Source organism: Oncorhynchus mykiss, chromosome 8 (genome assembly GCF_057628025.1).
Source record: "Oncorhynchus mykiss isolate SJ-2025 chromosome 8, ASM5762802v1, whole genome shotgun sequence".
In the NCBI taxonomy this organism is placed as follows: domain Eukaryota; kingdom Metazoa; phylum Chordata; class Actinopteri; order Salmoniformes; family Salmonidae; genus Oncorhynchus; species Oncorhynchus mykiss.
In genome coordinates, this window is record NC_143029.1 from 53,030,252 (window position 1) to 53,052,680 (window position 22,429).

The 22,429-nt window shown below is 45.7% G+C and overlaps 1 protein-coding gene across 1 annotated transcript in view; it reads right to left on the reverse strand.

Annotated features, from left to right (window-relative positions):
- Nucleotides 1-22,429, reverse strand: part of apoltp (apolipoprotein lipid transfer particle homolog) — a 59,539-nt gene that overhangs the window by 14,661 nt on the left and 22,449 nt on the right. The window contains exons 31-53 of the mRNA XM_021614227.3: nt 22,203-22,345; nt 21,891-22,050; nt 19,016-19,099; nt 18,621-18,758; nt 14,940-15,056; nt 14,746-14,838; nt 14,364-14,587; nt 13,815-14,017; nt 13,342-13,590; nt 12,825-13,054; nt 12,356-12,520; nt 12,057-12,146; nt 8,554-8,904; nt 5,973-6,323; nt 3,261-3,626; nt 2,842-2,973; nt 2,536-2,688; nt 1,797-1,913; nt 1,373-1,546; nt 830-1,034; nt 462-616; nt 170-282; nt 9-90 (exon numbers count right to left, since the gene is read on the reverse strand). Of these exons, the coding sequence (XP_021469902.3) occupies nt 9-90; nt 170-282; nt 462-616; nt 830-1,034; nt 1,373-1,546; nt 1,797-1,913; nt 2,536-2,688; nt 2,842-2,973; nt 3,261-3,626; nt 5,973-6,323; nt 8,554-8,904; nt 12,057-12,146; nt 12,356-12,520; nt 12,825-13,054; nt 13,342-13,590; nt 13,815-14,017; nt 14,364-14,587; nt 14,746-14,838; nt 14,940-15,056; nt 18,621-18,758; nt 19,016-19,099; nt 21,891-22,050; nt 22,203-22,345 (4,095 nt within the window). The remainder of the gene's footprint in view (nt 1-8; nt 91-169; nt 283-461; nt 617-829; nt 1,035-1,372; nt 1,547-1,796; nt 1,914-2,535; nt 2,689-2,841; nt 2,974-3,260; nt 3,627-5,972; nt 6,324-8,553; nt 8,905-12,056; nt 12,147-12,355; nt 12,521-12,824; nt 13,055-13,341; nt 13,591-13,814; nt 14,018-14,363; nt 14,588-14,745; nt 14,839-14,939; nt 15,057-18,620; nt 18,759-19,015; nt 19,100-21,890; nt 22,051-22,202; nt 22,346-22,429) is intronic.

Below are 22,429 nucleotides of genomic sequence, written 5' to 3' on the forward strand. Positions count from 1 at the left end.
CCACACACCTGAGATCTGGCGTTGAGTTGAGTGGGCAGATAGAGCAGCAACTGTGGGATATTCTGGACCACCTTCACCATCAGCTCCTTACTAGACACGAGCACAAGCATCAACCAAGCGCATGTTGCTTTGTGTTTGTGTGTCCGTGTGTGTGTGTGTGTCATCATACCTGTCTGGTAGATGATGGCCCTGAATGATGAGGGCCACAGAGGAGCTGAGCTCAGGGTTCACAGCTACAGAGCACCTGAGCTGAGAGTCAGTCAGTCTTCCCCAGGCCTCCACCTACACACACACACACACACACACACACACACACACACACACACACACGTCAGTCTACCTTACCAGTACGTCTGTTAGGGAAGCATTTTGTGTGTGTGTGTGTGTGTGTGTGTGTGTGTGTGTGTGTGTGTGTGTGTGTGTGTGTGTGTGTGTGTGTGTGTGTGTGTCAGCCAGCCTACCTGTAGAATAGGGCTGGTCTGACCCTGTAAGCTGTGTTGTATTGTGGCTCTGGCCTCCCTGGACCCTCCATAGGTTCTCCAGCCCCTCACATCCCCAACAACACGCACCCGTCTCCCCTTACAGTGCAGGTCCACTGACACACTCCTCATGGGCCCTATGGAGGGGAATTAATTAGGGCACTAAGGAGAAGTAGGCTAGTGGAGAAAAGGCATAACTGTGTGCATACTGAACTTCAAGGAGATTCCAGACATGTCACAGATTGGTTAAGACAGAACGTTATTCATAGGACACGTTTGACCGATAGCGCACGTTACAAATAGGGCCACTTTCTGTCATTCCGTGACGTTAGCTGGGTTAGTGTGCTAACCTGTGAATTGGGCGGTCAGGGCGGTGTCCAGACTATATGGCAAGTCTGTACGCGGTGATGAGGGAGGGGTCAGAGAGAGCAGCATGGCTAGATGTCCATCGGCTAAACTGATGTTCAGGCCAGAGCCCAGCAGCCTGTGACCATCCACGGAGAGGTGAGCCCTGGACCTCAGCTGAGACAGCACCCTGTGTGTGGAGCACAGGGCCTGGGAGAGAGGGAGGAGGAGGAGGAGAGGAAAATGGCAGAGGGAAGGGGAGGAAAGACGGTGGGGTGGGGAGCAAGAGAAAGCGGGTTGGATTACACCAAGGATAGATCATCAGACCAAGGATCCTTGTCTTCTTTCCTTCATCTGCACTTGTTTTCAGGGCCAAGTTTCCCGAAAATCATTAAGCATGAAGTTCATTGTTTGTTTTCGGGAAACTCACCCCTAATCAGTAAAGTAGAAGATAATTGAAATGTACTGCAGGAACACCCACACAGCCAAACGCACTCAATTCACTGAAGATATCGCCAAAGATATTCAGACTGGGCATAGCTCTTTACCTCCATCGTCTGTGGAAAACCTCTCTCTTCAAGCCAAAGCCAACTGTGCCACAGGTTGCCTCTCAGTTCAGTAGCCAATGGACTGTCCTTCAGCTGAAGCCCCAGTCCTGCTAGCTGAGCTCCAAATTGGGACTGAATGGTCAGGTTCCTCACCTGCCCAGAACCAAGCTCTAGCTGGAGGCACAGCAAAGGCATCATACTAAATACTTAATAAGATACAGTAGAGAAACAGATCGATATATAAGCCAAGGAATCTAAACCCGCTTTTCACATTATCATGCCAACCTGAACCGTACTGTGCTGGCTTGGATATTGTTTTTTTTTTCACATTGTCCTTTCCAGCCTGGTTCCAGCAACTATGGTCAACCCAGTACAGCTCGACTCAGGTTGGTTTGGCTTGGATCAGCAGTCTGACATCGCTAACCTGGATACTGTTGTTCTCTGGCAGTCCCCAGTTCTTCAGAAGTTCCATCGTGTGATTGACAATGCTCTTCACCCTCACCATCCCTTGACTCCTCTCTACGGTCATCTCCTCAATGAACTAAAAATAAAAGTGTTTACCATAAATAAGGACACATACACATACTAAAGACACGTGAAATTGGATAAAATGAATATGGTGGATAATCATGATATTGCATTCACTATTACATTCATGATGACTGCAAAGAAGGACGCATCTTAGGGTACATCTCAATAGTGTAAAATTGCTTCTTTTGCATTCTTTCCCTGATGTACGCTGTGGTATAAAAAAGAAGAAGATGCAATGTGTTTACAGACCAGTGCAGATGAAGGAGAGGAGTCTAGGAAAGGAAGCAACTTTAGACTATTGCGATGCACCCCGCTCACCCCCTAGTTTACAACAGGGCAGTTTTCTCCGTAGAGATACAACATCATACTTAGGGCCCTGCATTTTGCGCAGTGATGTGCCATGCCTGGATTTGAACCTTTATTTCAAGCTTTTTCATCTAACTGTTCCCTTTTGGTCCAGTACCATCCTCAGACAATTGCTATATTTTTGGGGTGGAATTCGCATTTTTGGATAAGGCTTCAAATGCAGGATCAAATATTGATATGTCACACGATTGCGCAAAGCACAGGGCCCTAAAAAAGTGTTTAATTCTGTGGTTTCCTCTCTAAACAGCTGCTGTCAATCAGGTGACCTGTTGGCCTCCCACGATGCAGTGGAGGAGCCCGTGGTAAGAGCCGTTGCCATGGCTCTCTGAGCGGGTCGTCATGGCAGAATTGGCGGGGAGACCCACCCTTTCTAGCAGGGGCACAGAGTGGTTGAGATGGGCTGATGCTTCCTGCCAACCCTGGCAGACACAAACAGAGGTAGACACAGTACTTGAAATGTATTCATTCATCTCTATGTTTATCAGTCAATGAGCATGCATTGTTCGGAAGAGGCCGTTCGAAACACTGAAATGTTTGTAATTATGAAATGTATGGAAAAAACAGTAGCCTACCTTTGTTGTTTTCAGTGCCATCAAAGCCTGTAGTTTCTTTTCATCCATCGCCATGGAGACATGGGTGTCTAGGAGTGTCTGGGTGATGACCAAGGACCAAGAAACTTTCATCTTAACTGGACTACCCCATTCCTATAAAATATTTGGTATATAACATTATAGACCGGCAAATCAAACATTGGTTGAAAATGGATGAAGAGGTAGTAGTTATTAACATAGCAGTGTATGATTAAGTAGCACCTAAGAGCTGATCTAAGTTCAGTTTCGCACTTTTCACCCAAATAGTTCAGGTTACGACATAGGGACGGGAAGCTGATCCTAATTCTGTGCTTAGGGGAAATCAGTACCCAGTGCGAGACAGTGTCAAAGTTGTTGGTAGTGGAATAGAATAGAATACTTTCATCAAAATGTGCCGGTACCTGTAGTGCAGTGCAGTTGTTGTGGTACACCACTGCCCCCTTCAGGTTGTCCCTTGTCATCACTGTCGCTGAGCCTCTCACAGCACATTCCCCCAGCTGTAGCTCCACCTCTGTTTCGTAGCCCTGTGAGTCTGCCCTACCACTACCGGTCACCACTATCCTACTCTGGCCCGGTATCCCCTCAAGGGCCGTGAGGTTGTGAATGAGGTGTCCCTCTAGCCTCAGCCCAGACCTGGCCCCTGCGATCAGCCTCAGGGAACCCCTCTGTTGCCCCTCCACACTGGCATCCAAAATGGCCACCCAGATGTTGTGGTCATCTGTTCCCACAGAGCCATTCAGGTGGACCTGGGAGGGGAGGTCAAGACCCTGGGGAAATAAAAGGTGGATAGGAGTGTGATTTTGTGATTTAACTGCATGGCTTTCTTCAGGCATGGATATTCAGTAAGAGAGAGACTTACTTGATGTCCCAGATCTGTTTGTAGGTGTTGGCTGTGCAGCACAAACAGATATGGGACCGGGCTAACTAGATTAGGCTACATACAGTAAGTTGGATATGAAAACTACAAACTTTCCACATTAAATCAAATCAAATTTTATTGGTCACATACATATGGTTGGCAGATGCTAGTGCGTGTGTAGCGAAATGCTTGTGCTTCTAGTTCCAACAGTGCAGTAATATCTAACAAGTAATCTAACAATTCCCCAACAACTACCTAATACACACAAATCTAAAGGGATGGAATAAGAATATGTACATATAAATATGTACAGTGCCTTGCGAAAGTATTCGGCCCCCTTGAACTTTGCGACCTTTTGCCACATTTCAGGCTTCAAACATAAAGATATAAAACTGTATTTTTTTGTGAAGAAGCAACAACAAGTGGGACACAATCATGAAGTGGAATGACATTTATTGGATATTTCAAACTTTTTTAACAAATCAAAAACTGAAAAATTGGGCGTGCAAAATTATTCAGCCCCTTTACTTTCAGTGCAGCAAACTCTCTCCAGAAGTTCAGTGAGGATCTCTGAATGATCCAATGTTGACCTAAATGACTAATGATGATAAATACAATCCACCTGTGTGTAATCAAGTCTCCGTATAAATGCACCTGCACTGCGATAGTCTCAGAGGTCCGTTAAAAGCGCAGAGAGCATCATGAAGAACAAGGAACACACCAGGCAGGTCCGAGATACTGTTGTGAAGAAGTTTAAAGCCGGATTTGGATACAAAAAGATTTCCCAGGCTTTAAACATCCCAAGGAGCACTGTGCAAGCGACAATATTGAAATGGAAGGAGTATCAGACCACTGCAAATCTACCAAGACCTGGCCGTCCCTCTAAACTTTCAGCTCATACAAGGAGAAGACTGATCAGAGATGCAGCCAAGAGGCCCATGATCACTCTGGATGAACTGCAGAGATCTACAGCTGAGGTGGGAGACTCTGTCCATAGGACAACAATCAGTCGTATATTGCACAAATCTGGCCTTTATGGAAGAGTGGCAAGAAGAAAGCCATTTCTTAAAGATATCCATAAAAAGTGTTGTTTAAAGTTTGCCACAAGCCACCTGGGAGACACACCAAACATGTGGAAGAAGGTGCTCTGGTCAGATGAAACCAAAATTGAACTTTTTGGCAACAATGCAAAACGTTATGTTTGGCGTAAAAGCAACACAGCTGAACACACCATCCCCACTGTCAAACATGGTGGTGGCAGCATCATGGTTTGGGCCTGCTTTTCTTCAGCAGGGACAGGGAAGATGGTTAAAATTGATGGGAAGATGGATGGAGCCAAATACAGGACCATTCTGGAAGAAAACCTGATGGAGTCTGCAAAAGACCTGAGACTGGGACGGAGATTTGTCTTCCAACAAGACAATGATCCAAAACATAAAGCAAAATCTACAATGGAATGGTTCAAAAATAAACATATCCAGGTGTTAGAATGGCCAAGTCAAAGTCCAGACCTGAATCCAATCGAGAATCTGTGGAAAGAACTGAAAACTGCTGTTCACAAATGCTCTCCATCCAACCTCACTGAGCTCAAGCTGTTTTGCAAGGAGGAATGGGAAAAAATTTCAGTCTCTCGATGTGCAAAACTGATAGAGACATACCCCAAGCGACTTACAGCTGTAATCGCAGCAAAAGGTGGCGCTACAAAGTATTAACTTAAGGGGGCTGAATAATTTTGCACGCCCAATTTTTCAGTTTTTGATTTGTTAAAAAAGTTTGGAATATCCAATAAATGTCCTTCCACTTCATGATTGTGTCCCACTTGTTGTTGATTCTTCACAAAAAAATACAGTTTTATATCTTTATGTTTGAAGCCTGAAATGTGGCAAAGGTCGCAAAGTTCAAGGGGGCCGAATACTTTCGCAAGGCACTGTATATATAAGCAAGGTGCAATAGATGGTATAAGGTACAGTGTATACATATGATTTGAGTAATGTAAGATATGTTAACCTTCTTAAAGTGGCATTGTTTAAAGTGACTAGAGACACATTTATTAAAGTGGCCAGCGATAGTCCCTATGTAGGCAGCATCCTCAGCCTCTCTGAGTTAGTGACTGCCGTTTAGCAGTCTGACGGCCTTGAGATAAAGCTGTTTTTCAGTCTCTCGGGTTTCACTGTGGAAGTCATAGGCCTGCAATGAGGATACTCTCTGTATAACGTGTTGCATTTCAATAGTTGAAAAAAAGAGGATAGCTTACCTGTAGCAACGGACAATCTGACTCCGTAGCCCACTGTGTCCGTCCATTAGACCCCATGTCTCCATTAGCTCTGATATGACACGAGCCAGCTTTAATCAACAGGGCCCCATTCTGTCCGGGGCCCTCGGGGGCCCAAGCCTCTATGCTGGTCTTCAGGGGGAGGCCCCTGGTCCGGAGCCCAGGGAAGGAGTGTGTCAGGGAGCCAGAGAGGTGTGCTGCCGGACTGCAGGACTGGCCCAGCTCCAGAGTAAGATCACGGTTGTCCATCTTTAGAGTACAGTGAACGGCCAGCTGGCAAGGGACCAATGAGAGGAGGCCCTGGAAGGCCAGGGATGCAGGGAGTCCTGTGCTCTGAGGAGAAATGTACATACATGGGCATGCGTGGCTCATGTGCATGTAGACACACAGGCATGTGCACGCGCTCGCACATACACACATGCTGTAAAACACACATAGGCAGTCCCTCGAAGTACATACACACAAACCCTATCTCTAACCACACATCCCAACACTATAAAAGCACTATCATGAATGCACACTTCCAAAAAAACTGCAGTTTTCAATTATTCTAACGACACAAAACCTTTCTATCCATATTGTCAACTCAAGGCAACCCCTCTCCCTTCACTCTCACTTCCCCTCTCCCTTCACTCTCACTCCCCCTCTATCTTCACTCTCACTTCCTCTCTCGCTCCCCCTCTATCTTCACTCTCACTCCCCCTCTATCTTCACTCTCACTTCCTCTCTCGCTCCCCCTCTATCTTCACTCTCACTCCCCCTCTATCTTCACTTTCACTCCCCCTCTATCTTCACTCTCACTCCCCCTCTATCTTCACTCTCACTTCCTCTCTCGCTCCCCCTCTATCTTCACTCTCACTCCCCCTCTATCTTCACTTTCACTCCCCCTCTATCTTCACTCTCACTCCCCCTCTATCTTCACTCTCACTCCCCCTCTATCTTCACTCTCACTTCCTCTCTCGCTCCCCCTCTATCTTCACTCTCACTCCCCCTCTATTTTCACTTTCACTCCCCCTCTATCTTCACTCTCACTCCCCCTCTATCTTCACTCTCACTCCCCCTCTATCTTCACTCTCACTCCCTCTCTATCTTCACTCTCACTCCCCCTCTATCTTCACTCTCACTCCCCCTCTCCCTTCACTTTCACTCCCCCTCTATCTTCACTCTCACTCCCCCTCTATCTTCACTCTCACTCCCCCTCTATCTTCACTCTCACTCCCCCTCTATCTTCACTCTCACTCCCCCTCTCCCTTCACTTTCACTCCCCCTCTATCTTCACTCTCACTCCCCCTCTATCTTCACTCTCACTCCCCCTCTATCTTCACTTTCACTCCCCCTCTATCTTCACTCTCACTCCCCTCTATCTTCACTTTCACTTCCCCTCTATCTTCACTCTCACTCCCCCTCTCCCTTCACTTTCACTCCTCCTTTCTCTCCCCATCCCTCGACGGTAAACAAAGCGAAGCCCTCTGTCCAGCTGCATCCACAAAGCTCTGTCAATCACACACACACACACACACACTGCTCACAATTAGAGACAAGGAGCTCCCGCTGCTAGTACAAACACCACGGGGCACTGATCCAGACAGAACACATATGGTCTCGCAAACCATCCTATGGGCTACGTCCCAAATGACAACCTATTCAGGACACTATTGTTAACCAGTATTCCCTCTGTAGTGCACAACTTTTGACCCTGTTAGGGTGCCATTTGGGGTGCACCCTTGGTGTTCTATCACAGCGACACCCAGTTAAAAATCAGCCCCGAGGTTTGCCTTTGATGAAGACTCCTTCTGAAGTTCTTCAAAGGAGACGGGTGTGTTGATAATATATAGGCAACCCCCTATTATCATCAAAACCATCTCTTAGCTGGGGTTCCAGCTAGCACAATCAAAGTAGTCATAACTCAGATATCAGGCTGTACCACAGTGGTGATTAATAGCTTAGACAATGTTATTGTAGGGCGTGGTTGAAACCGTGATATTTGCGGTAGACAGAGCGAAAGGCTTTGTTGATGCAGCAGGGTTGGCGTCAATTCCATTGAAATTCCAGTCAATTCCGGAAGCGCACTGAGATTCCAATTCCAATTCTCTTCAATTGGGGAAATGTGGAATTGGAATTTGGTTTACTTACTGAATTGATTGGAATTCAAATGGAATTGAACCCGACTCTGCAGTAGGTAGCCGAGTGGTTAAGAACGTCGAGCCAGTAAACGAATGGTTGCTGGTTCAAATACCAGAGCCGGCAAAGTGGAAGAAATCCGCTGTTCTGTTCTTGTAATGTAGTTAACCCCCAATTTCAACTGCTCCTGGCGTATGTTGATTAAGGCAGCCCCCCGCACCTCTCTGATTCAGAGGGGTTGGGTTAAATGCGGAAGACACATTTTGGATGAATGCATTCCGTTGTGCAACTGACTAGGTTTACCATTTCCCCAAAAGCTGGCCAAGGCAGAAACATGCAGGCACTCACAATGGAACTTAGCCCAGCACTAACACATCAGATTCCACTGATCGGTAAGCGGAATCAGAATTGTTTGTGCTCTCCTGGCCAGTGTGTTCTTTACCTGTAGTTCTGGGCAGTAGTGGGTCACATTGACGACCCAGTTAGCCTTATTCTCCCCCGAATCAGCCCTGATCCGGCACTGCCCCAGCTCCAGCTCCACCCCTACCCCAGGGCGTTCACCAGTCGAGATACCCAGGACCAGGGCACTGCGAGGGGGGAGGCCCAGGGCATGGAGCCCCGCCAGGGAGTGACGGATGGAGCTCCTGAGGCTGAGCTGGGGGAGGCAGGAGGATAAGGCCAGGCTGGCGGCCCCCCTCTCCTCTCCCCCGGTGTGGAGGTGTGTGTCCAGGCGCGTGGTGCAGCCGGAGCGGACCAAGGAGCCGTTCACTGAGAAGTACGGAGGGAGGAGAGTCTGTGGAGGGGAAACCAAAAGTCAGCAACAACAACCAATATATCAAATCAAATCAAAGTTTATTTGTCATGTGCGCCGAATAGAACAGGTTTCACCTTACAGTGAAATGCTTACTTACAGGCTCTAACCAACAGTGCAAAAAGGTATTAAGTGAACAATAGGTAAGTCAAGAAATAAAAACAACAGTAAAAAGACAGTGAAAAATAACAGTAGCGAGGCTATAAAAGTAGTGCGGCTATATACAGGCACCGGTTAGTCAGACTGATTGAGGTAGTATGTACATGTAGATATGGTTAAAGTGACTATGCGTATATGATAAACAGAGAGTAGCAGCAGTGTAAAAGAGGGGTCGGGGAGGGGGCACACAATGCAAATAGTCCATGTAGCCATTTGATTACCTGTTCAGGAGTCTTATGGCTTGGGGGTAAAAACTGTTGAGAAGCCTTTTTGTCCTAGACTTGGCACTCCGGTACCGCTTGCCATGCGGTAGTAGAGAGAACAGTCTATGACTGTGGTGAGTATTTGACAATTTTTAGGGCCTTCCTGTGAAACCGCCTGGTGTAGAGGTCCTGGATGGCAGGAAGCTTAGCCTCAGTGATGTACTGGGCCGTACGCACAACCCTCTGTTGTGCCTTGCGGTTCGAGGCAGAGCAATTGCCGTACCAGGCAGTGATGCAACCATGCTCTCGATGTTGCAGCTGTAGAACCTTTTGAGGATCTGAGGACCCATACCGAATCTTTTTAGTTTCCTGAGGGGAAATAGGCTTTGTCGTGCCCTCTTCACGACTGTCTTCTTGTGTTAGGACCAATCTAGTTTGTTGGTGATGTGGACACCAAGGAACTTGAAGCTCTCAACCTGCTCCACTACAGCCCCATCGATGAGAATGGGGGTGTGCTCGGTCCTCCTTTTCCTGTAGTCCACAATCATCTCCTTAGTCTTGGTTACGTTGAGGGATAAGTTGTTATTCTGGCACCACCCGGCCAGGTCTCTGACCTCCTCCCTATAGGCTGTCTCGTCGTTGTCGGTGATCAGGCCTACCACTGTTGTGTCGTCTGCAAACTTAATGATGGTGTTGGAGTTGTGCCTGGCCATGCAGTCGTGGGTGAACAGGGAGTACAGGAGGGGACTGAGCACACAGCCCTAGGGGGCTCCAGTGTTGAGGATGAGCGTGGCAGATGTGTTGCTACCTATCCTCACCACCTGGGGGCGGCCCGTCAGGAAGTCCAGGATCCAATTGCAGAGGGAAGTGTTTAGTCCCAGGATCCTTAGTTTAGTGATGAGCTTTGAGGGTACTATGGTGTTGAACGCTGAGCTGTAGTCAATGAATAGCATTCTCACGTAGGTGTTCCTTTTGTCCAGGTGGGAAAGGGCAGTGTGGAGTGCAATAGAGATTGCATCATCTGTGGATCTGTTGGGGCGGTATGCAATTGGAGTGGGTCTTGGGTTTCTGGGATAATGGTGTTGATGTGAGCCATTACCAGCCTTTCAAAGCACTTCATGGCTAAATAAGACAGTCAATAGCATACAGGCTGTCTAATTTTGTGTGAGTTTTTTGTGCTGAAATCAAATAATTATAAAAGATACATATGAGCTGACACATCATCAACAACATCCCACACCTGTATATAGCCTCGTTATTGTTATCTTATTGTGTTACTTTTGATTAGATTTTTACTTTAGTTTATTCAGTAAGTATTTTCTTAACTATTTCTTGAACTGCATTGTTGGTTAAGGGCTTGTAAGTAAGCATTTCACAGTTTGGTCTACCTACACCTGCTGTATTCGGGCGCATGTGACAAATAAAATGTGATTTGATTTGATTGGACCTGGGTTCTAAATGTGAGACAGCATTAACCCATGTGTCAGCGATATGCCATGCTGTAAAGGAATGCGGAGGCTCATCTTTCTGGTGAAGATTCCTCACTTCCTGCTTCCTGTTGCTGGGAAACATGTTTGAGGTCACTTGTAAAAATCAATTTGGTTGATTGATTTCCTGTTCCCGCCATGTTTCCACCGCTCTACTCATAGAAATAGAATGACATTGATTAGAATGGGTATGCCCGTTCTAGTAATTTTATTTCTATGTCTCTACCTTAAGTAGGTTACAGCGCTGACGGACAACCAGGGTCCATGTCCTTCTGTGTTCCCCTCTATGTAGACTAGTCCAGTGGGTCAGCATGGAACACGTATCACTCTCCAGCTCCACCTGTGCCTGAGTGGGCCCCGCAAACACGCTCAGGGTGGCGTCCTCTGGTATCCCAGCATGCTTTAGGGTGGCAAGGTCATGTTGGAGGACGGCCCTGAGGGCGGCGTTTGGGGATTGGCCGAGGGGCTCCCAAGTTGCCGTGACGTCCAGGTTGGCCGAGTGGGCGTCCAAGGAAACCCGGGCGTTCCCGGAGAGGGAGGCGCGTCGGAGCTGGGCTGACCCGTGCAGGTCAACACTTTCTGGGATGGAGGAGGCAGAGAGAGTGGCCCATTGGTGGTGGAGGGTCCAGCCCAGCTCAGCCTGTCTTTCTCTCATTAGCAAGGATAACAGGCAGTGGAGAGAATCCTGGTTGTTTTCAAGATCCACAGTACCCCTGAGGCCGTCTTTCACAGCGCTTCCTATTATGGTCATAGATGTCCTGCTTGGTGCTAGTGCCCCTTCCCCTTCAGTGATCCGCACCCAGGCCACCCGCACCTCTCCCCCGCACTGTGTCGACACCACCAGGCTGGATCTGACCGAGTCACACACCCCGCTCACTTCCACCCAGAGGTAACACCACCGCTCTGCCCTAACACGACCTCTAACCTCGGCCTTGTGTGTGACATGAGGAGTCCCATACTCAACCAGGCCGTGCCATGCATAGAGCCCTGCCGCCTCCTGCCTCAGCTCCCCACTAAGGTCCACCCTCCAGGGGCCAACCACCGACCCGAATCCCAGGCCCCATCGCTTAGGCCCAGGCCGGAGCAGAAGCCTGAGGCTAGAGTGGGAGGGTAGCCCCAGGGAGAGCTGCAGTAGCCGGGAGGAGTGGGTGAGGTTAGCCCTGAGCTCGGCCTGACCCATGGGGCTGTAGCAGCCTTTGGCCTGTGCGGTGATGCTAGGGTAGGCTAACGCTAGGCCGTAGCAGAGCCTGCTGCTGTGTGGTCTCTCGGAGCGAAAGGCGCGTACCTCCACAGGTCGACCGGCGACGCTTCCGGAGCACTGGGCCGAGAGGCGGTCATTAGCGGCACCGTTGGTGGCGTACCCCGTGCAGCTCATCTGTGAAAACAGAGACCCCCCGTCGACACAGTTTGTTTATTAAAGGGGGAGCAGTGGGAGAAGATGGAGGAATTTAACACAGACAGTATGGCACATGAGTTGGAGCGCACGGTTCCTATTCTTCTTTGGAGTGAAAACAACTGTGATATCAGAGTCTTGTTGTAAATGTGTTTTTGAGCGATTTTCCAATGTACAAATGTGTTAGTCACCTGCAATGATGTAGGTATCATTCCTTTGAGTTGCCTCAGGTGGTGCAATAGAGACACAGTCAGGTTGGCGGCGGTGTTCCCCTTGCCGGCTTCCACTAGGACGTCCACCTTCTTCTGTTCGTCAACTGCTATGGTCAGCCCTGCACTCAAACGCTCTGTCTCCTCCTACAGTCAGAGGTCATGAAAATAATTTTGCTCAGTAAATATTCAACTGAAAATACTGCAATACATAGAAGTAAAGACTGAATTATGAATGTCTTTCATGGCTTGAAACCTGACAATCAAATTCATTTATATTCTTATATTTATAAAAGCCTTAGCTTGAAGCATCGTTGATACATCTTCTTCGATATCTTGATAGGTTATCTCCAGGAGTATGTCCAAAATCAAGTTCAACGCAGCATTCTTAACAACAATAGAGTAGCGAGAAAGAAGAGAAAGGATGAGGAAGAAGAGGATGAAGCTGCACCTGATAGTGCCCTGTAGCCTGGATGGAGCTAGGCAGGCCTCTTTGGACCAGGGCCTTGCTTTGGTGCTGTACCCTGGTTTGGAGCTCCCATCGTGGTGAGGCCCCGCCAGTCCTGGCCCTCTCAAACTCAGCCTTCAGGCCATGAGCTCCGGTCTGTAGTTCTGCCAGCACTGAGAGCCTCCCCTCCTCCTGGGTCCAGCTCACCTGGGCACTGCTGTTACCTGGTATACCTAAAACATTGGTGACAGACAATGGTACACAATGTATGTGTGCGGATTTCTGTAATTTAACAATACTTGAAAGGGTATGTAAGACTTATGATAAACAGGGCATGTGACACATTATTTTTTACAACAGATTACGGTTTCATATTATCATATTTATTGAGGATATCTAAGGAGACAGAAAGTGTGGAGGAGAAAGGAGCATAGAAGGAGGACATCTGAGGAGAGGGAAGAGGGAATGGGGGAGTAGAGACTCAAAGTAACTATAGTATGTGACAGATGGAGGGGGTCACCTGCAGTGTGGAGCCAGCTGGAGGAGTGAGCGAGCTGTGCGTTGACCCCACCCCTCGGCTGACTGCCCAATCGGCGGCTCACATTCACACACAGAGACTCCTCCCCTGCCCGAGCACACAACCAATCACTGGCCGCGTCAGGCTCTTTCCCCAGCATGCCATCCTCTTCCTCCCAGGTGTCTCCTTGGTCCTGTTGATGACTCAGCTCCACACTGTACACAGCCTTACTCACTGTCACTCTCAGCTGCCCTGCAACACACATGTACACTTCATAGTACTGAATAACACATTTGTGTGTGTGTGTGTGTGTGTGTGTGTGTGTGTGTATGCGTGCGTGCGTGCGTGTGCGTGTGTTTCACCATTTATACAGCATTAACATGGAAAATACACAAACCTGGGTTCGCCATGGCACTTCTCGAGACAAGACCAGATGAATGAGTCTCAATCACTTCTTAAGTCAAATAGATCCATACCTTCAGTGAGCCAGTCTGACTGCCCCAGGGCTCCTTCCAGACTCAGGGCAGGAGGCAGAGCAGTGAGGCTGGGTAAGGAGTGCCTCAGGCCGCCGTTGACAGCCATCCGGAGCCACGGGGAACCAGGGGAGTGCTCCAATGAGCCAGCCACCTGGGCCTGCAGGACCTCCCCTCCCTGGTCATAGGCACCATGCATGGAGAGTCTGGAAGGAGATAGACAGGGAGAGATGAGAAGGTATGGAGGTACTATGAACGATTACAATTAGGATACAGAGTGAGAACGCATGGGGAGGGATACAGCAAAACTGTGGCTAAGACAGACAGACCTGTCCTAAGTACACACTGTATGTAGCTACTTGATAGACTAGTATTTAAATATTCTTAATTCCATTCCTATACTTAGATTTGTGTGTATTGGGTATATATTGTTAGATATTACTGCACTGGCGGAGCTAGAAGCACAAGCTCCGATGTTACCTGCAGTAACATCTGTTAACCATGTGTATGTGGCCAATAACATTTGATTTGATTTAGTGAGAATGCACTCACCTATCTGAGGACATGTTGGCAGACATGTTGAGGTGCAGCTGCGTGGCTGTAGTAGGTAGTAAAGTCTGGAGCAGGGTCAGATGTAGACTCAGGGCTCTGGTGTCTCTCTGTAGGGAGTGGGAGAGCTGGGCCTCCAGCAGGGCTCTGTCCTTCCCATCAGCCCTCACACAGAGAGAGCTGCTCACTCTGCCGTCCACCATAGAAGTGTATGCAGTGAGCCGGGCCTGGAGAATACAAAAGAGTAAAGTTACTAAACCCATTAGAAACCACGAGATACGCTGACCAAAAAACAAAAAAGCAACATGTTTTTTTTAAATGTTATATTCCTCGTCAGTTAAGGGATTCAATTGTCAACCTTTGAAAAAGCACATTAGCAACCCACCTCCAATGTTTTAAGGATCTTGGATTGGAAGGGATGTGTGAGCGAGGAATACAGACCAATTCTGTCTGATGAGCCATTCAGATGAACAGAAAACTGATGGAGAAAAAAAAACACATTGTTAATGATTGATAAGTGCTGTAATCATAAATAAGCAATATTTTTTATTTAAGTTGTGAATGAATAGTTACTCTTACCTGACACTCCTGCCGGTTGATTCCTACTTTGCCTCTCACTAGGTAATCAAACACACTGTTATTGTTAGGAGTCCAGGACACATCTCCTTCCAGTATGGCCGACGAAGGGAGCTTCAACTGAAATAGCTAAGAAAGTCATGGGTCCATCACAATAGTTTTTTCCTCTCCTTGTCTCCCTTCCTTGGAAAGGTGAAATCAAATTCCCAGTGGACATCCATCATATTCCCCTATCGTTTTTATCACATCACTGCACACGTGACAAGATGAAGAAGTCTTTTCACACTATTGGGATGAAACTCCACACTTCCTTTCTGGTAATGTCAACACAAACAGTGCATTCGGAAAGTATTCAGACCCCTTCCCCTTTTCCGAATGTTTTTACGTTACAGCCTAATTCTAAAATTAATTCAATAAACAAACATCCTCTTCAATCTACACACAATAACCCATAATGACAAAGCGAAAACAGATTTTTAGACACTTTTGCAAATGATTTAAAAATAAAAAAACAGAAATACCTTATTTATATAAGTATTCAGACCCTTTGCTATGAGACTCAAAATTGAGATCAGGTGCATCCTGTTTCCATTGATCAGCCTTGAGATGTTTCTACAACTTGATTGGAGTCCACCTGTGGTAAATTCAATTGATTGGACATGATTTGGAAAGGCACACACCTGTCTATATAAGGTCCCACAGTTGACAGTGCATGTCAGAGCAAAAACCAAGCCATGAGGTTGACGCAATTGTCCGTTGAGCTCCGAGACAGGATTGTGTTGAGGCACAGATCGGGGGAAGGGTACCAAAACAATTCTGCAGCATTTAACGTCCACTTTTCTGGTAGAGTGGCCAGGCGGTAGCCACTCCTCAGTAAAAGGCACATGACAGCCCGATTGGAGTTTGCCAAGAGGTACCTAAAGGACTCTCAGACCATAAGAAAAAAGATTTTCTGGTCTGATGAAACCAAGATTGAACTCATTAGCCTGAATGCCAAATGTCATGTCTGGAGGAAACCTGGCACCATCCCTACGGGGAAACATGGTGGTGGCAGCAGCATCATGCTGTTGGGAAGTTTTTTAGCAGCAATGACTGGATCGAGGGAAGTCTGAATCGAAGGAAAGATGAACGGTGAATGGAGTAAAGTACAGAGAGGTCATTGATGTAAACTTGCTCCAGAAGGGTGAGGACCTCAGACTGGGGCAAAGGTTCACCTTCCAACAGAACAATGACCCAAAGCACACAGCCTAGACAGTGGCTTCGGGACAAGTCTCTGAATGTCCTTTTGTGGCCCAGCCAGAGACCTGAAAAATAGCTGTGCAACGACGCTCCCCATCCAACCTGACAGAGCTTGAGAGGATCTGCAGAGAAGAATGGGAGAAACTCCCTAAATACAGGTGTGTCAAGCTTGTAGCGTCATACCCAAGAAGACTCGAGGCTGTAATCGCTGCCAAAGGTGCTTCAACAAAGTACTGAGTAAAGGGTCTGAATAGTGTGATATTTGCATTTTTTTTTATACATTTGCAAAAATTTAGTTATAGGGTATTGTGTGTAGATTTAAGAATAAGGCTGTAACGTAACACAAAATGTGGAAAAGGTCAAGGGGTCTGAATACTTTCAGAATGCTCTGTATAGGGCTCTATTTTGGGCTGGTGTTAAGGCGGCACTCGTGTCAAAAGACATTAGTTTGCAATTTCGTCATGTGAAAACTGGTGGGGTGGAAATATTTGAGGTGGTCGAACTGCTGCAAAGAAACCACTACTTAAGGACACCAAAAAGAAGAAGATTTTTGCTTTGGCCAAGAAACAAGAACAATGGACATTAGAACAGTGGAAATCAGTCCTTTGGTCTAATGAGTTCATATTTTAGATTTTTGGTTCCAAACCGCTGTGTCTTCGTGAGACGCAGAGTAGGTGAACGGATGATCTCTGTATGTGTGGTTCCCACTGTGAATCATGGAGGAGGAGGTGCGGTGGTGTGGGGCGGCTTTGCTGGTGACACTGTCTGTGATTTATTTAGAATTCAAGGCACACTTTACCAGCATGGCTACCACAGCATTCCGCAGAAATACACCATCCCATCTAGTTTGAGCTTAGTGGGACTATAATTTTTTCTTCAACAGGACAATGACCCAACACACATCCAGGCTGTGTAAGGGCTATTTGACCAAGAAGGAGTGTGATGGAGTGCTGCATCAGATGGCCTGGCCTCCACAATCACCCGACCTCAACCCAATTGAGATGGTTTGGGATGAGTTGGACCACAGGGTGAAGAACAAGCAGGCAACAAGTGCTCAGCATATGTGGGAACTCCTTCAAGACTGTTGGCAAGGCATTCCAGGTGAAGCTGGTTGAGAGAATGCCAAGCGTATGCAAAGCTGTCATCAAGGCAAAGGGTGGCTACTTTGAAGAATCTAAAATCTATTTTGATTTGTTTAACACTTTATTGGTGTGCTATTTCATCGTTTTGATGTCTTCATTTATTATTCTACAATGTAGAACATAGTAAAAATAAAGAAAAACCCTTGAATGAGTAAGTGTGTCCAAACTTTTGACTGGTACTGTATATATATTTGTTTATTTTTTCTTTACAAAACACATATGAGTGATTGGAAATGTATCACAATCTATCTGGAATATTAAACTACCCTCCCCCAATAATAAAAATAGGGTGTGACATAGCCAAGTTGTTGTTGTTGTTGTTTAGCATTTCATTAGAATGATTCATTCTCTTTTTAGGGCTTATCAATAATTACTTTAATCTTGCTTATTGACCATGTTTGGCATGTCCATGCTCAGCCATAATGCAATTTACAGTAGGCCTTGCCCCTATATCAGTGTGAATGCTATTGAAGCCATGCATTTACTCAGAGCATTGTGGACTGCAAATGGGTTCAAGCTAACCTATTTCGCAAAGATAGGTCTACATTTTGTTCTTTCGTTTCTGTAAGCTATTTAACAAACTATAACAGACTAAAATTGGAATTGGAGTTGATTCCACGGCAATACATAAAAAGACAGTTGAAGCAACCACATATCTGGCAATGGAGCACGTTCTGATTGGTCAGTGAGGGGCCAAGCCTGGACACACCCACAACTTCTTTATTCATCTAAACCTAGCCTTTTCACGCCAACAAGTGCGGCAATAATTGTGAAAAATGAAAAATATGTCTGACACACCCCTGAACCTATAACGCAATCGCCTGCGCTTAGATATGACCATTGCGTTAGGTTTGTTAAAATAGAGCCATTAATAACACTGCTCAATGGAACACAGTACCAGTCAAACGTTTGGACACACCTACTCATTCAAGGGTTTTTCTTTATTTTTTTTACTATTATCTACATTGTAGAATAATTGTGAAGACATCAAAACTTTGAAATAACACATATGGAATCATGCAGTAACCAAGCTGTCATCAAGGCAAAGGGTGGCTAATTTGAAGAATCTAAAATATATTTTGATTTGTTTAACACTTTTTTGGTTACTACCTGATTCCATATGTGTTATTTCATAGTGTTGATGTCTTCACTATTATTCTACAATATATAAAATAGTAAAAATGAAGAAAACCTCTTGAATGAGTAGGTGTGTCCAAACTTTGACTGGTACTGTATATTATATTATAATTATATATTATACTCTTTATATTATTTAATGTCCCTCTGATAGAATCTGCCTTACCTGGAGTAGGTGGGTGAGGTTGGCTTGAACTTTGACCCTGTGCTGAGGTAAATTTGAGGGGTTCAACTGAATTTGTCCAAGGAACGTCAGCCTGTCCTTCTTCCCGATCCGAACACTCCCTCGCACTTCTCTCTGCGTCTGTAGAGAAATATGGCGGCCATAGGATTTTATAGAGAACTTTTTCACCCACAGGATCTCTATGGGTATAGCAGACATAAAATTGGACTCAAGTACAGTGCTACCAACTCATTCTCCACAGGTGCTCTGCTACAAGCCTGTTTTGTTAGACTGAAATTCAATTTAGTCATTTAACGTACCATTGTTTTTATCAAAACAGACTGTACCAGAGGTTTTGTGTTGATGTCATGAAATGTGATGGGTATCAATCACCCTACCTGATTGCTAAACATTGTGACACACACTTCAGAGTCTGGAGGGATGACGTCATAGCTGAACGGGTGGGTCAAGGAGGAACACACCTGCAGAAGATACAAATAGAAGATACCAATAGAAGACAACATCACCGAGAAAGATTGACTAATGACTGTTGTATTAACCTTTCCTATAGCAATTCAGGGCTTGTATTCAAAGAGCGTCTCAGACTAGGGGTGCTGATCCAGAATCCGTTTAGATTTTTAGATCATAATGAGTAAGGGTCGTTCTTGAATTGCGCCGGCATTTTGCCTTGCCTTGCCTTGCCTTTGCAACCATGAAAAAACACTTTAAAATAGCAAATAGTTACACATCATACATGTTTCTGTTTGTATTGAACTGTTTACCAATGACAATAATCCAAGTTGGTTATACTGCAACACTTTATGTTTATGCAGTTGTTAGGGTAGGCAAATTGGCTTGTCCCAGTAGTGATGTGTAGAGTTACAGTGATATTTTGGGGATTTAGAGATATCTACAGTCAGTCAGTCAATTATTTGCACATTTGATAAAGATGAGCAAGAAAGTTTGTATGAAATAAATAATACAAATACTGAGCGCCTGTCACGCCTGCTCCCGCTCTCCCTCTCTGGCGCTGGAGGGCACCGGGCTGCCCTTCATTACGCGCACCTGTCACCATCATTACGCGCAGCAGCGCTCTTTGGACTCACATGGACTCCTTCCTTTTGTCGATTGTCCTGTCTATAACTGTCTGCTCCCCCTTCTGTTCCCTGTATCTGCATTAATGTCATTATGTGTTGATGGCCAGACGCTATCCTGTCCTGTTCCATGTCCGTTGATAATTATATGTTCACTCCCTGTACCTGCTTCTCGTCTCTACCAGCGTCGATCCTTACAGCTACATTGTATTCCCCCCAAAAGAGGGGAAATTCTATTATTTTATGCTAATACAATTGCTCAGAGAAATATATTTTATTTAACAAGTAATAGAACAAAATTCTCAAAAAGATAGGGGTCAAGATTATTGGCACACCTGTTTCAATATTTTGCATCCACTGGTCCTGGGGCCCTTGCTAAGTTCAACGGCATTATGAACTTTACCCAGTACCAGGACATTTAAGTTGCCTCTGTCAGGAGGCTGAAACTAAGCCAGCCGTAAGTTAACTGACCACATGATCAACATTTCAGCAAGTCTCCGGACATGACCCTCCATTGAAAACGACAGCCAGTGTCTTCTTTTTGGTTGCCTCGTGGAACAGAATGCTCAAATGTGCCTGTGGTCGACCAATTACTTTGCCGGCTGTGCTTACTATTCTGGTCAGTTTGCTTTTGCTCCTCACACTCAGATTACCAGACTGTCATATTGAGGATGAGGATGCTCCCCACCAAGCTGCTGTACACCCTCTCCAGAACATCCTGGTTGACCCCAAACCCTTTTAATTTCCTGATTAAGAACAGACTTTGCCTTGCTTTTTAAAATATACACTCTGCATTCTCTGTAAAACTCAGACTGTTATCATTTTATGTCCCTAGGTATTTAAAACACTCAACCACCTCTACTGGTTGGTCGTTCAGAGAGAGCGGTTGCGGACAGTTGTTGCCATTGATGATCAGCGCCTTTGTCTTTTCCACGATGATGGGGAGGAAACTTGACCGGGCACCATTCTGGAACGTTGTTGGTCTGTTTAGTCCCCATCTGACGTAGCATCTTTTAAAAAGATTCCTACCAGAGCCATGTCATCCGCGTACTTAAAAAGGCTTACATTGTTTCCTCTGCTCTTCATCTCGTTAGTGTAGATAGAGAACAACAACGGTGAAAGGACACACCCCTGGGACACACCCCTGTGTTCAGGGTCAGTTCATCAGTTCATTCTGCTCATCTTTATCATGAGTGCCAATCATTTTGGACCTGACCGTGTTTATTACTTTGAAGGCTAGAAAGTGAACAAAATGATTTAATATATTGTATAAATCAATAGAAACAAAGAAGGCTATTATTATTATTTTTTACTAGTATAATGTCTGTCCCTCAGTTTTATGTCATCGGTGTCAACGCCTTGAAAATCACTTATTGCAGTGATATACAAGTACCTCGAGCATTCCCTCCAGTGGAAAACTGTTATCGGGGGAGGGGTATATGTTCAATAAAATGATTAGCTAATCACACCCTTTTAGTATGTCTTCAAATTGAGGATTCCATTGATCATTTGGTGTCTAAATCCAAAGTGTCACTTTCGTGTTGCTCAATTTAAATGAAGGGAAATAACAATGTGAGCAAAATGATTAATCATGTCACTTTAGTAAATCATTTTCAAAAAGGTTAATGACCTTATGTAACTGATGTGAAATGGCTAGCTAGTTAGCGGTGGTGCGCGCTAATAGTGTTTCAATCGGTGACGTCACTCGCTCTGAGGCCTTGGAGTAGTTGTGCAAGGGCCGTGGCTTTTGTGGCGTGATGGGTAATGATGCTTCTGTGGGTGTCAGTTGATGTGTGCAGAGGGTCCCTGGTTCAAGCCCAGGTTGAGGCGAGGAGAGGGACGGAAGCTATACTGTTACACTTACATTTGACCATCTGTGGCCTCCACTTAAGAAAATCCTCAATAACCTAACATTTCTCATGGGTGTTACCATAATTTGTGTTACTACTCCTACTGGTGACACAATGTTATCATAAAGGTCCAAATTATTTAAAGTCATTAATATTAATATTGGTTGATTTAGAATGGGAAGGTGTACCTAAATACATTTAAATAACTACAAATTCAGGAACGACCATATTATTATATTGACATTAGTAGGACCTGATCCTAGATCAGCACTCCTACTCTGAGACCTTTGTGAATATGGGCCCAGAAACACAAGTGGTCCTGGACTCACAAAAGGACTGGGTTGCTGGTATCCCAGGGTGAGAGTATGAATGATGTCTCTGTTGCTATAGAGATGGGCTTTGGATTCCAGGATGTAAAGGCCCTTGTGGAGGTCGACGGTGAAAGTCTCCTGGAGAAGGAAGCTCTGTAGAAAGTTCTGGAACGGCTGTCTGTTAACGGGATGGGAGGGGGAATTATAACTTTATTTTTTTGTCAGGATTTACAATGCAATTTAACCATCATTCTTCATCCTCATCACCATTCTTATCATCAAGTTATATTCAATCACACTCATAAAGAGCACCAGTAAGTGGATACATACCGAAGGAGTAGCAACGCTCTCTTCTGATAAATCTGTTTGTCCTTCCTGAGCTCCTCCACTCCACCCTCTAACTCCAACTCCATAGAGGGGCTTTTGGGCTCTGATAAGGTCATCTTCATCATCACCATCCTCTTCCTTAAATTCTGCAATGAGTCATATGCTATGTTAGACATGCAAAAAAAACAACTGTAGCTTAAAAAAAGATTGCCAAAAAAGATGAGTGGTTG